The sequence below is a fragment of the Solenopsis invicta genome, chromosome 5 (assembly GCF_016802725.1).
Source record: "Solenopsis invicta isolate M01_SB chromosome 5, UNIL_Sinv_3.0, whole genome shotgun sequence".
Taxonomy (NCBI): domain Eukaryota; kingdom Metazoa; phylum Arthropoda; class Insecta; order Hymenoptera; family Formicidae; genus Solenopsis; species Solenopsis invicta.
In genome coordinates, this window is record NC_052668.1 from 2,151,347 (window position 1) to 2,166,498 (window position 15,152).

The following is a 15,152-nucleotide window of genomic DNA, read 5'->3' on the forward strand; positions in this document are numbered from 1 at the left end:
ATGTCCTAAATACTGCTCGCAAAAATCTTGTACTAAAATATTTCTGAAACATTCTACTATCGTAATATAAAAATCTTCAAATTTAGTGCTAGCTTCAACTTGATGTAAATAATTTGTTCATCCGCGGAAAGCGCGCGCTGCGTGCTAAAATCTGTTATCAGATCGTCAAAGAATTTGGCGCTCGTAAAATTCTTTTACTAAAATATTCTTTAGATATTGTAGTACTAAAATATAAAAATCTCAGAATTTAGTGCTAATTGTAACTTGTAAAAAAAAATTGGTTTACACAGAGTTAGCGTATAAACAACTTATTTGCATTAAGTTACAGTTGGCACTAAATTCGGAGATTTTTATATTTTGATAGTACGATGTTTAAGGAATATTTTAGTATATAATTTTGCGAGCACCAAATTCTTTAATGATTTAATAGCGAATTTTAGAGCGCACGCGCTCTCCGCACGCGCGTGGATAAACAAATTATTTACATCAAGTTGCAGTTAATACTAAATTTGAAAATTTTTATATATTTTGATAGTAGGACGTTTAAAAAAATACTTTAGTATACGATTTTTGCGAGCACCAAATTCTTTGACTGTTTAATAACGGATTTTATGCGCCAACAGTTGGGCTGAATTAATAATTATTATTGTGTTAGCAACAAATTTGAATCCTGTTTTATTTCGGTTATTTGTGTTTTCTATGTTATTTTAATAGGGGGAGTGGGATAAGTCGGACCTGTTTGTAGTTTTTGCTTTTTATAAGGCATAAACAAAGTCCTATCGTAAAAACAAAGGTGCCGTTGCAAAACAAAATGCGTGGAAAAATAATTTAATTCTTTTCATTTTTGCTTCAAATCATTTTTATGTATCTTTCATCTATGTTGAACTATAATGGAAAATGTAAAAACTCTTTTTCCAGTCCAATTTAGAACTACTAATTAATACTGAATAATATATTTTTAATTTTTACAATTCTTAGCTTATTTGAACTGTACGTCGGATATTTGTTAGACTTAAAACAGTCATGGAAACAGAATATTAAGGCTTCAGTAGCATGTATAAAATATCCTTTCCGGAACAGTAAATAGTTTTATTGAGAAAAAATAATATCTTACGATTGTATCTGAATCTTCCTACGTTTTCGTGCGTGCGTGCGTCCTGCCAATTAGATTATCGAGGCATGTGGTGACACTTGTAATAACTGATATATGCGAAATAAACGTTTTTTTTTTAGGTCATGTGTAATAAACAATAACAAGTTAAATCCGGACTGACGAAAATGTCAAGCATAAAACGTGCAGTTTGAATAAGTTGAAGATTGTAAACATTAAAAATTAGTTTTATCGGGGAAAGGGATTTTATATTTTTTTTTATGCTTTTGAAGCTGTATAATTAAAAGTGCAAATGTTTTTTTCCAAATTCTTTACAATCTTGTGACTCAAAAGAACTAAAAAGAACTTTTTGAACTAGACATACATTTAGGTGGACATACATTATACTCAATGTCGGATTAATATCTGGAGTAGTACTGATCGGCATTTTCTTTTCCGTTAAATTAAGTCTTTATTCTTTTTGATGAATGTCGTCTGTATTTTTACGTCGTTATGTTAACCCTCAGCTGACACACTATCGGATTCGATATTTTATTACACAGACATGGGTATGCGTCATTCCACCATTTTTAATTTTGTGTATATCACGTATATCTGTATGTAATGCATAGAATTTGAACATTTTTTTTAATCGATACGTCAGAAAGTCAAGAAAAAGAATGAATAGGTGCGAAAATCGAAAAGTTGAATGTATTTTAAATATTCAGAGAGAAAGAAACGAATTCTTTATGATTGCCAAACAATTTTATAAACAGCCTAGGTGTGTGAAATCTAGTGTGTCAACTGAGGGTTAAAAATGTCGGAGTATCATTGATAATCATGATCAAATTTAATTTTAATTATATAAATGTGTGTCATGTTGCAATCTTATTTCCGGATTTGAATGTCAAGATATGACAGTCTATATTTGTTTTTTCTGATCTTATTGCTTGTTGATGTTAGATTCTGAAAATAAATTTTTATTTTAATTGTATTCTTATTTTTGTAGAAGAAAGCTTTTTTCACATTTCTTTCTTGAGGGTCTCCAATTTCTCGGCTGCCCTTTCTTAACTGTTATCACAAAAAATAAATGAGATCTCAAGGCTAAAGTTGTAAATGTAGAAGTATCTGTTTAAAAACGGATAATTACATAAAAGATACTGTGGTTATAGTAAAACTATTTTTAGTAATTACAATATTATGGCGAAAAAGAGTACTTTTTTGTAACTGTCGTAAAAACATTATCGAAATGATTTTTTACTATATACTGTACTTCATTGATTAAAGATAATTTTCGCCAAAGTTTCGTAAAAGCTTTAAATTGCAACCTGGGTTTGTTTCAAAATCAATTTCTACCTGAAAGTAAAAAAATTAAATATATAGTAAGTAATGCCAATTTTAAAGTAATGTCAGTTTAAAATTGTTTTTTTATTCAATATTTCAATTGCATCTCAATCAAAATTGTGAGACATAGTTATCCTATGATCTGTGATAATAGAATGCTGAACTGTATTTCTATTAATGTGATTCCTATGTTTACTTATTCTAGTTTTCAGAAGCCTGTCAATCTGAAATTGGTGATTATAATAAATTTCTAGTAAAAATCCCAAAATTTTTAATGACAAATTCAATATGACGACCAAAATGCTAGATTTTATTAGAAATTTTGTTGGAAATTTAATCTGATCCATCATTTGAAGAATTTTGAAATTTTAATTACAGATTTGTAATCAGCGATTCTAAAAACCTTTAGAGTGAATTAATTGCTAATTATTTCTAGAAAAAAGTTACAGGGATGCTAGCGAGTCCCTTTTTTCACTTTTGTTTCTTTTTTGTAAGTATTGTAATTGATTTTTTAAGATAGATCAACAAAGTTTGATGGAATGCAAATTGTTAAGCTTAGCGCATTGTCATTGTTATGTAGTCGCAGTTTATAAGTCACTTGCATTGCAACAGTCATTAAGCTACGAGGATATGGAAGCCGCCGTAGCACAATGCGAGGAAAACCTGATTGAGATTAATATTACAAATTATTTACGATTGGTGTGCAGACATTTGAGCATGTTGCCAGAAGGTGATTTGTTGAATTAATTAAAAATCTCCGCGTGCAACGATGTTAAACCTTTACACAGTTGATAAAAAGTAAATTTAAGAGGATTATGGCAGTCATGTTTAGGCTTGTATCCGTGCATCCAGAATTTTATTACTGTTTACCATCATGCATGTTGGAAAAAATGATTTGTTTTTTTTTGTATATTTTGCAGTATTATAATACTGATAATATACAAACTTCATAATTTTACAAAAATTATGTTATTCTTAGGAAGTGATGTCACAAAGAACAAATAGCGACGCCGATTTAGACGAGTTTACTTGTTACTCTGAAATCTAAGTGATAGTGTAAATCGTATCTTTTCCTATCCCCCCCCCTCCCCCAAAAAAGAAAAAAATACATATTGCTTAACACTACAAAACGCGTGATATCAGTACAAAATTACCTTTTTAAAAAAGGTAAAAAAAGGCGCCTATGTGTGTGCGCGCGCCTAAAAATCTTTACTTTTTCAATCAAAATGATATGTATTAATATTTTCTACAAAATCTCTTATTCAAACCTAAGTAGTATTTACTTAAAATAAATGTCAAAAAATGCTAGATAGGAAAACCAATGAGAAAAATTGAATAATTTCTATACAAAACCTAATTGCTACTATCTCTAGCAGCGTCATGTTTTTGTGCATTAAAAATTATTTATTCCAATAAAATTTTTTTATTTTGTACTGTTTCCTCTTTAATTCTTTTAAATAGGCGCATTTTAAAGATTTTATACATTTTTTTGAACAAACGCATATCATTTTTTGACATTTATTTTAAGTAAATACCACTTAGGTTTGAATAAGAGATTTTGTAGAAAATATTAATACATATCATTTTGATTGAAAAAGTAAAGATTTTTAGGCGCGCGCACACATTAGGCGCCTTTTTTTACCTTTTTTTGAAAAGGTAATTTTATACTGATAGATCATTACTGGAAAATTTTTGGTATAAAAAACTTGATAGGAAAACCGAAATTTCCGTTAGTAACAAAAATTGTGAAAGCTAGTTTGAGTCTCGTACATAGTAGTGTTGATGTAAAGAGGCGTTTTAGTTATTCTGGTAACCAACTGACAGAAAAAAGAATCTTAATGTTAATAAAGATACTCAATGCCAGAATGATAATTAAGGATAGTCTGAAAAAGTATAACAGCCCGGTCGAGTTCTCATCACGAAACAATTTATTACAATGGGACGTCTAGTATACAGTAAGTACAAAGCCTATTTAGAAGAACAAAAAAATGAAAACTGAAAAAGGGAAAGAAGAAAAGAAAATGTAGGAAACGTAAGAACAGCTTATGAAATACCATAAAAAAAGAGAAATGATATTTCTGTACTTGAGGTTCGATATAAAGAAGTGAAACAAGAAAATGATAACATAAAAGCTAGAGAAAAACTACTTGAAGAGGAGATTAATAGGCTTAAAAGTCCTCTAAAGGAAAAAGATTTTTAAAAATTACAAATTGCTCATAAATTGCTTGAAAGGGCTCAGAAAACGAAATCAAATTTAGATAATTCTCAGGTTGAGCTACTACATAAAAAATTAGAGACATGTAAAACTACTCTTATAACTAGTTTTTTTTTTTTAAGAAGCCTTGAATTGAAAGTGATACTGTAACTAACAATGATATACATGTACCTGATTTTGTTGGGTGGGTGCCGATAGCGCACATCCCGATAGCCCACCAACCAATCATATTGACTTATCTAACCCAACCTACGGAAAATCTCTAGGCATCTGCCATTGTGAGTGGTTTGTGTGCTATTGGGATGTGCGCTATCGGGACCCACCCATTTTGTTTAGTGAAAATTAACGTAAATGTTTATTTTTGTAATAAATAATAAGAGTTATTTTATTTTGTTAAAATATTAAGTTTAATTTTGTTTTTTTGAGATGAAATATGACATCAAAGAACTGTATTCTAGAATGTATACTAGATTTTCGTGTCGAGTACATAAAATACATATTAGATTGTATTCATTCTTAAGGTCTTTTAAGTAAAAGCTTCTTTTGTACTAAATGTGATACCAAAAAATAAGTTATGCATGAATATTTTCCTTCTCGTAGAAATAAATACGAGTTTAAATTGTTTTTTATTTTGTTTGTGTATTGAATTTAATCAAAGTAATAATTAAACGATACAATCATGTATTTTACTTAGTCTTTTTTGTCATTTTTTTGTGAGCAAGGTGCCCTATTTATAAAAAAAGTCTTTTTTTGTGAAAAAGGGACTTTTTTCTCTCCTTTTCTTCTCTTGGACATCGCTAGCACCTCTGAAGTTAGGAATGAAAAGATTTACTTTAAATGATCTATAATTGGTACTTTAAATAAAAAAAATAAATAAAAATGTTTCTAAAATTTTGACACAAGTATTGGTTGTTTTGTTGCAGAATAAGGCCTCAAGTAGCTCGCGAAGTGATCGACATGTGCAGGATTTGTACTCAGGTACCTCAAGGGGAGCCGCAAGTTTTTCTTGGACCAGATAAGGCCTTTACGTACGATTACGTTTTTGATACTCAAGTAAATCAAAGCGCGATTTATGAAACATGTGTAAAACGTCTTGTGGAAGGCGCGTTGGATGGCTACAACGCAACGGTCTTCGCCTATGGACAGACCGGTTCGGGCAAAACCTATACCATGGGTACAGGTTTCGATGTCGAGCTCGATGATACTATTGTCGGAATTATACCCAGAGCTATTAGACACTTATTTGATGGAATAGCGGAAAAGCAGCAACGTGCGAGGGAGTGCGCACAAATGCCCCCGGAGTTTAAGGTTTGTATTTGGGATCAACTTTTACTTATATAAAATAGAAAGATTACATAAACATTGCGTAAATATTACAAATTGTTGTTGTAATATTACAACAACGATAAAATCCTTTTAAAAATTTTAGAATATAACTTATAATTAATAATATTGTTTTAATAACTTAATAAGATAATTTTATTTATTTTATTATTTAATTTGAATGAACAGGATATGTACACAAATATCAAAATTATAAAAATTTGAAAGGTTTCTTATAAAAATCAAACGAAACGAAACAGTCAAATTTTCATGAAATAAGAAAGATTTTTTATCGAATTATTTATTATGTAATTATGATAATTTTTCTTCGAATATATAATATATATAAGACGAAAGTTTTAGGCTTTGATTAATATTTTTAGGACCCACTTAAAAAATAAAATGAGAAAGTAGAAATTGTTTGATTGTTACAGGAATTTGATATTTACTACTTATTTATTCTATATTTTATATTTATTTTTTATAACATTAATAATGATAAAGGTGAAGAAGAAAATATTACTTTAAATATTATTATGTATAAGGTAATAATTTTGTCACTTTTTATTTACAAAATTTAACAAATTGTATTGAATAAAAACAATTTTTGATATTTTTTTTATATACATATGACAATTTTTCTTTGAACATATAGTAGGTATAAAAACAAAGTTTTAATTAATATTTTTATTTATTTGAAACATCTCTAGATTTGTTTGGATTTTTTTTGGATTCTCTCGTGAGCATTTTATATTTACTACTTGTTAATATTTATATTTTCTGTACGTTTTTTTGCTGGAACAAAGTTGTTCACAATGCAGAGTTTGACGAGACAGGCTAAATCAATAAAATCTACTGTATTTTATTGAGTTGAGTTTGCTTAAAAAACACGCTTAAAAATTTACTACAAAATTCAATTAAAATTTAATAATAGTATAAATGAAATATTTAATATAAATTAAAATATAAATAAATATAAGTAAAGTAAGAAATATATGGTAATATTGGTAAAGAAAAAGGACATAATAAAACTGATTTAAAATTTTATATATATTTTTCAATATGTTTATGCATATATTCGACCGATAAAGTACATGTAAATACATATTTAAACAAGAAGGCTTTTTCCGGTCGGAAAATATTGATAGATTTGTATTTCGGAAAATATTTGATAGATTTGTATTTGTACATTATCGGTCGAATATCTTGCTACTGTGAAAATCACGTGCCTTGAAAGCGCTCTTACACATAACCGATTATTGCGAGAAATATCATCACAGTCTGTGGTCGAGTTGGCTAAGCCGTACTGGAGATTCGAGAGGTCCCAGGTTCGAAAACCCTGGCTGAGGTGATATTTTTTGCAATAAATTCTTTACAGTTTTTTTCAGGGGGGCGAAGGTTAATATAGATGCTAGTGAGCATCAAGTATTATTAAATTAATTTTGATTTAATAAAAAGTGATGTTACTTATAACTCTTATTTGATCATAGCTGTGTTATAGGACCGAAAGTAACAGCGCGCAGTTTGGTTGAATCTGAGAAAGTATATAAAATCACAGGAATACATATAAGCTCTAAGATGTAACTACGACCGAAAAAAGGCCTTCTTTTTTCGATTTATATGTTTATGCATATTTTGTATACAGGGTATCTCAGAATTAGCAGAGGTTCTTTTATAAGCAAATTCTTTGGAATATTGTAAGACGAAAATCCTAATATGAAAATGTTGAGGCTATAATACTTTTTGAATTATAAATTATTAAATTTATCCAATTGCAGTGCCTAGAATTCGCGCGCTCAAGCATGGCACATAGCAGTAGTGAGGACGCCTTTGTATGTTGGCTGACTTTCTATATATTAACTTTATTTTTCATATAATGATAAGTAGTCACTTTTAAACTTTAGTCTTGTTTATCAGTGATTATTTAATTTAAATTATTCATAAAGATTAATGTCAACCTAATGTTACAAAATGTCAAGCCATACATAAATTGAATTTACTTAATTTTTATCTTTCTTTAAATATTAATTCTAGTTGAAAACTCTATTTTTAATTTCGTTTTTAATTTATAAAAAATTTATAAAAAATTTATAAAAAATATACGTAATGAACATTGTAAGCCCTTATTTATGATGAAATCATTTTTTGTTAGAAAATAAATTGAATAAAAAAATGATCAAGCCCAAAGCTTAATTGTTGCGGCCTTTTATATAGATGTACATACGTCTGTTACATTAATTAACAAATAAAATGAAATTAATTGAAATTGAGCAGTGAATTTTGTTAATCATTAATAGACTATAAAAAATAAAAGCGTATAAAATCTGAAAAAAAAAACTCCATAAAACTCATTGAGCTATATTTCTGTGCAGCTATCCGAAAGGTCCGAAAATGTTTCGAGATATTATATGCTTGTTGAGGTTGACTAAATTTGTTTAAAGCTACTATATGTTCATATAGACCATTTGTCAGTAAAAATTACGTTAAAATCTCGATTGATGTTCTAGCTCGTGCGCCCAAGCGAGTTGCTTTCTTACATGTTTCTCACTCAACAGAAGTTTCTTTATTGTTCTGCGGCATTTTATGCCATGAGCACGGATATAAATTCGAATAGTTACATATAATAAATTTAAACTTTTTTGCTTCAATTTTTCTTGTCCTTGACGCAATATTAGGCCAGGATTCTGCGAAAACAAATTTGCGATCATTTTATCGTTTTTTTTCTTCAATTTTCCTATCGATCCGGTAAATCATCGACAATTTTTGTGACGTTATATCGCTGAACCCACTTCTGCACGAATTGTTTCGACTTCCCCATATATTTAGCAATCGTTGATTGTAACATTTTTGGACCTTTTGTCCAAATACAGCCTTGTAGCGCATTGCGTATTTGGCACTCATGGCGCTTAATGTGTTTTTCTTACAAAAGATCAACAGCAACTAAATCTTTCTTCAAAGTGCATCGAAGACATAGGTTTCCTCTATTCTCTTACAAAAAATTGAGAGCGATACTTTTATCAGTTGTGAATAAGGCTGACCACGCTCTTACTTAACAGACTGTAAGCTTTTTTTAAAACCAGGTTTTTTAAATCCTTACAATGTGACACTATTAATAAAGAATGATTTGGCGTCATAATTCAGATTTAAAAAATAGATTTTGGTTTTTGTAGGAAACCATTCAATTATTTTCATAATTTTTGGCCTTTTGTATACATATCCTATAGATTATTTATGATTTAAATAACTTTGTAATTTTAAAGTGTCTTAAAGGTTCATTAAAATTTAATATTAACACATGACTGAATACGAAATTATAAAATTGAATTATATTTTGAAATGCATTTCGAAAAATTTCTTTTATTGCGAGAATTGTTACTGGTGAGCATTTTCAGAAATAGCTCCACGTGACTAATTATGATAGACTCATGCTTACATGCAATACACTTGTATAAAATGTTCATGTAAATTGCTTATAAGTTTAATAAATCAGAAAATATGCACGTGTACACAAATATTTATACATAAAATCTTTGCATATTTTCACAATATATTTAAAATATTGTTGCATTATTATGTTAAAATTGCATTGTATGTATATTTTAATGTTTTCGAAACATTTCATTGCATTACGTAAGACTGCAATGGTACTACAATGTAGCTGCAAAGTTTTATTGAATATTTTTCTACAAAAATGCATGTTATCTCAGATTTTCTTAATAACAGCGTCTTTTGTTTACCAGGTTACAGCGCAATTTTTAGAATTATATAACGAAGATTTAAAAGATTTGTTGGAGCCAGGAGGACCGAGGGGTGGTGCGCGTATTCACGAGGATACGATAGGTAATATACATCTAGCTGGAGTAGAACCACGCATCGTAACCACTCCCGAACAAGCACTAGAATACCTTCGATTGGGCGCGTTGTCGCGCACAACAGGATCCACACAAATGAACACGCAGTCCTCCAGATCGCATGCAATATTTACTTTGCACATTAAACAGCAAAGATGCATCAAGGTCGACGACCCCGACGCGGACGTCGACACGAGCGGTGTCGAGCTAGCGAATGAATTTGAAACGTTAACTGCCAAGTTTCATTTTGTCGATCTGGCCGGTTCCGAGAGACTAAAAAGAACGGGTGCTACTGGTGACAGAGCGAAGGAAGGCATTTCTATCAATTGTGGATTGGTAAGAAAATAGATTCTTTCGAAGAAAGCAATAAAAAAAGAGTATTTATTTAAACATGTGCATTGTTTTTTTTCATAGTTGGCTTTAGGTAATGTTATTTCCGCTCTTGGTGATAAAACGAAGAAAGCTTCGCACATACCATATAGAGACTCAAAATTAACCAGATTGCTTCAAGATTCTCTTGGAGGTAATATTTTTACAATATTATAAACATATAAAGTATTTCCTATATTTAATTGTTATTAAGCGATATTATTACAATATATATTTCAAATAACTTTCAATTATTTAAGTAAGACAATATATATTTACAGCTAAGGGAAACAGGAGCAAATAGTGATAATTTAAATTTCTTTTTTTTCCTGTATTTATTCTATTACTTACTATCAATACAAAGATAGTTCTTAAATATCTAACTATTTTCTGAAAAAGCGGTGAAACTGTAAAGCCAAGTATAGCTAAAGGAGAAAATTTAAAATTTTGTTTTTGTGAAAACAAGGTTAAACCAGGATTTTGTTTTGATACTTTAAAGTACATTTCATTGATTGTTGAATTTTTGAACGACATTTAACCTATTTTGTATCGTACAGTTTATTTTTTTCTTTATTTTGATATAATCCATATACCTGGATATCAAATTGGTTTCTCTCACAATCAGTAAAGTTTTAAAGGAGAAAATATCTTCTGGGGCAAATAGTAACAAATATAGACTTGAATTGTTCATAGAGAGGTTAGAGTTGTTTTGTTCATAGAAAGGAAAATAGAGAAAAAGGGTGGACAATTAAACTCATATTATTGAAAATTGTAATTAGTAAGCAATTAAAATTTTGATTAAATTGAGATATTGTTTTCTTATAAGTTACGAATTTGTTTTGCAATTACGATTTTTGTTTCGATTATTTGTGATTTATTTTTCTTTCTACAGCCATTACTAACATATACGTATGATATACCAAAAGCCATTTTATTTAAAACATTAATTGTTATCACTTTCCCCCTAGAGTGTCACTATTTGCCCAACACTAAGGGTAAATAGTGACAAATGCAGAGTGATGCACTTGAATTTTTATGAAAATTTAGTCTTTTTTTATACCATAACTTTTGTGAGCTCTAATTAAGTTTTTCTTATTTTTCAAGGTGAAAAATACTTTTTTTTAGTGAAAAATCATATCTTAAAAGCCTGAAATCAGCTTACAAGAGAAAAAGGAAAGAATCCGTCACTATTTACCCTTCTCTTCCTTATATGTAAAAAAAATCTAGTAGTACTGTAGTATTATTAACAATACTATTAGTAGTACTGTAGTACTGTGCTAATAGTAGATGTAAAAACGGACTTGATGAACTTTTTTTTAATATGCAACACATGAATTGATTATGATGTATACAAAAAGTTATGGAGAAATAGTATTATATAAATTTACAAACTATATAAACTCAATTTTAAAGATTGATGAAAATAACTCGGAAAGCATGAATTTTTTGATCTATAATACAAAATTATATATTCTATATTATATTAGAGTACTAATTTTGGTTTTATCTAGTAGCAGATCAAATAAATGACTGCTCTCTCTGTTTATCAAACATGTATCTAAGGGATCATCTCTCTCTAAAAGTTATTTTTTTTTGTATTAGAAATATATTATATTTAATAATACAAAAATGTTAACATTGATTAGAGTGTAAAAAGTAATAATAAACAATAATTTTATTGTGGTTTAAAATATATTTTTACATAAAAAATTGTCGTTATTTAATCTACTCAACCGAAATCAGATATCCGATCTAAATAATACTCGAAATTAGAACCTTAGTATAATATAGTGATTTGACAACTCTGTGATTTGACGCAACTTTGTAAAAATAAAAAAAAATGCAATTTTTGTTTAAATTTTTTTCCAATATCTCTCACCGTTCGACAGTTATTTTGCAAACAAAATTACATTTTTTTTTTAAGAAATATCAGTTTCATCTCCTTAAACTGTAACTGGGCCGTAGTTTGGCACAAACGAAAAAATTTTGTGTTACAGATGAACTATTTTACTTGCAATGTTTTAGAATATTTAAAATAATTAATTTATTATTTTTAAAAAATATTAACTTATCCAACCTTGCTATTTTACAACATTCAAATTATATATTGTAGGAAATAGTCAAACCGTTATGATAGCGTGCGTATCACCAAGCGATAGAGATTTTATGGAAACTTTAAGTACGTTAAAATATGCTAATCGAGCGAGAAACATAAAAAATAAAGTTACTATTAACCAGGACAAGAGCTCGAGAACAATTGCTTCATTACGACGAGAAATTCAACAACTTCAATTAGAATTAATGGAATATAGGCAAGGTATGTTTAAAATTTGTGATACTATGTTAACATTACACACATTGTACTGTTACCATTGGCTTTTTTTTAGGCAAGAGAATCGTGGGTGAAGACGGAGTTAATGACGCCTGGCATGAAAATCAAATGTTGAGCAGCGAATTACAAAGTCTTCGCACTAGAGTGAAAGCACTTTCGGAAACTGTTGAGGCATTAACTGCCAAAAATGCACTTTTGTTAGCGGAAAAAGCAGCGGGTCATTGGGTAGCAGCCTCAAGCAAAGGTGATGACCAAGTGACTAGTTTAATACAGGGCTACGTTCAAGAAATAGAAGAATTAAGAGCTCGTCTACTGGAAGCGGAAGCCATGTATCAGCAATTAAAGAAACGGCAGATGCAGGTACTTCAATTTTAAAAGATGATAATAGATCTATACAGAAAAAAACCCAGACAGCACACAATATTTACAAAATATTTATAATAATTTATTAAAATATTTTGAAAATACTTAAAGGGGCATATGATAATATGGTATATCCATTTTCATTTTATTGAATAACTTTGTTTATAATTAATATTTTTTATTGAAACTTGAACGATTACATTCTTCAAAGTGTTGTTTGACAGATTTTAGACTCAAAGTAATGAAATATTTATTATTTAGGACATGATTTATCAAAATCTAATGCATTGTATAATCGGTGGAAAAAAAAACGGTTGTAATATGGCTATCCATAAAAATAATTTTAAAAAATTAATTTAGTTTAAAAGAAACTTGTTACAAAATCTTGTTACAAAATTATATATTTTTAATTTTTTATTGTTTAGAATTTTTCTAATTTAGAATTTTTCTGCGTTCAGAAGCTTTAGAAATACCATTAGAAATTTTATTAAAAATATTTTATCTCTGTTTAACATTAAACAACAAACATAAAATGATGTCTAATATTTTTAAACACCTCTCTTAAGAATGACAATCGATTTATCGAAGAAATATTTCGATATAAAAATTTTGCTTAAAAAACCATATTAACAAAATTCCATGTTATTGTTTTAATTTTGTATAACTCGAAATGTATACGGCCGAATAAAAAGTTAAATACTAAAAAAGCACTCGAGTGTATGTACCTTCGTGTGATAATACACTCAAGTTTAAGAATAATGAGGAAGTGTATGTAACTAAAGATGTATCTTGAAAAAGTTTAGAAATGCTCAAAGTAAAAATGCTTTATAACAATTGTCAGTCATTATGTATTGGCATATTAGCATTAAAAAAGGGCAGGCTGCTAAACGAATAACTCCATAAGCAATTGTTAGAATACGTCACCTAATAACGGAAATAATAGGGGTAGCCATATTGTCGACAGTAGCCATAATATCCTTTTCTTCTCTACTATTCAAATTATGAAGCTTTTTTTCAAAAAGTACCTTTCTGATACTTGAAATTTACAATACCACCGGTATTAGCATTATTCGTGTAATTAATTGTACCGCGTGAAAGTTGCTCGATTGAATTTACACCTTTCCTGTTTGCGCGTGTGTGTGTGCGCGCGCGCGCAGGCATACACACAACATACCCAGAAAAAGTGTAAAGTTAACCAGGCAACGCGGTACATCTCCACGTGATACATCTTAATGATGCAAATAATGCTAATGCCAATGGTATTATAATGCCGATGGTATATGACTTCCAAGCATCATAATTTGAAAAGTACTTTTTGAAAAAAAGCCTTATAATTTGAATAGTACTTCTTGAAAAAAAATTAAGTTTTTTGTTCATAATGGTTACTATTTGATCATCAGAAAATATTTAATTACAGAATAAGGTTTTTAAAAAAATTGCATTTTCACAAAATTCTCTGCATTTTGGATAATTTTACGCTTTATTTTCGAATTCAGCAGACCGAATAACATAAATAGATCAATTTTAAGTGATTTACTTACAGACAAATTTTGGCCCTAAACTGCCATTGTTCTTTAATATTTTATTTGTAAATTAATTTTATATAAAGTAATAAAAAAAATATGAACTAAAATTAGGCTAAGATGGTCATAGCAAGATCTTCGTGCTGAAATAATATTTTATATGTTTCAATTTATTTTGAACTGCGCGCCGTTGCTTTCGGTTTCACACCCAGGTCGAGGTAATATTTTTCGCAACAAATTTTTCACTTTCTTTGGGGTGAGGGGATTTTAAAGAGTTAACATCACTATTATTTTGATTTTCATTTTGATTTTATCACTATTAAATTTATTTTCAATTTAATTATGTTTTAATTCAAAAGAACTATGTTTGAAACCGAAAGTAACGGCGCGCAGTTCAAAATAAATTAAAACATATAAAATATTTTAGCCCGAAGATCTAGCTATAATCGTCTCGGCTTATTTTTAGTTAATTTATTGATATAATATATCGTCGTATATTTATATTTAAAAAAATATTGTTTTTTGTATATAGAAACCTATTTTTTCTTTTACATAGATAAATATTTAATTGAGGAAGAAAGTTGTCAGTTAAAGATAAGTGTTAAAAAAACTAGTTAAAGTTAAAAATTAACTAAAATAAGTTAAAAGTTATTAACTTTATAATTATATTATTTTACTTAACAGTTTAATTAGATATTACCCAATCCAGATATGAAGCAACAATTGATAAATAGAATATATT

At 28.8% G+C, this 15,152-nt stretch overlaps 1 protein-coding gene across 4 annotated transcripts in view; it reads left to right on the forward strand.

The window, feature by feature from the left end:
• Positions 1 to 15,152, forward strand: part of LOC105204961 (kinesin-like protein KIF21A) — a 65,371-nt gene that overhangs the window by 3,176 nt on the left and 47,043 nt on the right. For all 4 annotated transcript variants that reach the window (XM_039449946.1, XM_026139694.2, XM_026139693.2 and 1 more), the window contains 5 exons: positions 5,573 to 5,957; positions 9,713 to 10,159; positions 10,238 to 10,346; positions 12,306 to 12,509; positions 12,580 to 12,884. In XM_039449946.1, coding sequence (XP_039305880.1) covers positions 5,573 to 5,957; positions 9,713 to 10,159; positions 10,238 to 10,346; positions 12,306 to 12,509; positions 12,580 to 12,884 — 1,450 coding nt within the window. The remainder of the gene's footprint in view (positions 1 to 5,572; positions 5,958 to 9,712; positions 10,160 to 10,237; positions 10,347 to 12,305; positions 12,510 to 12,579; positions 12,885 to 15,152) is intronic.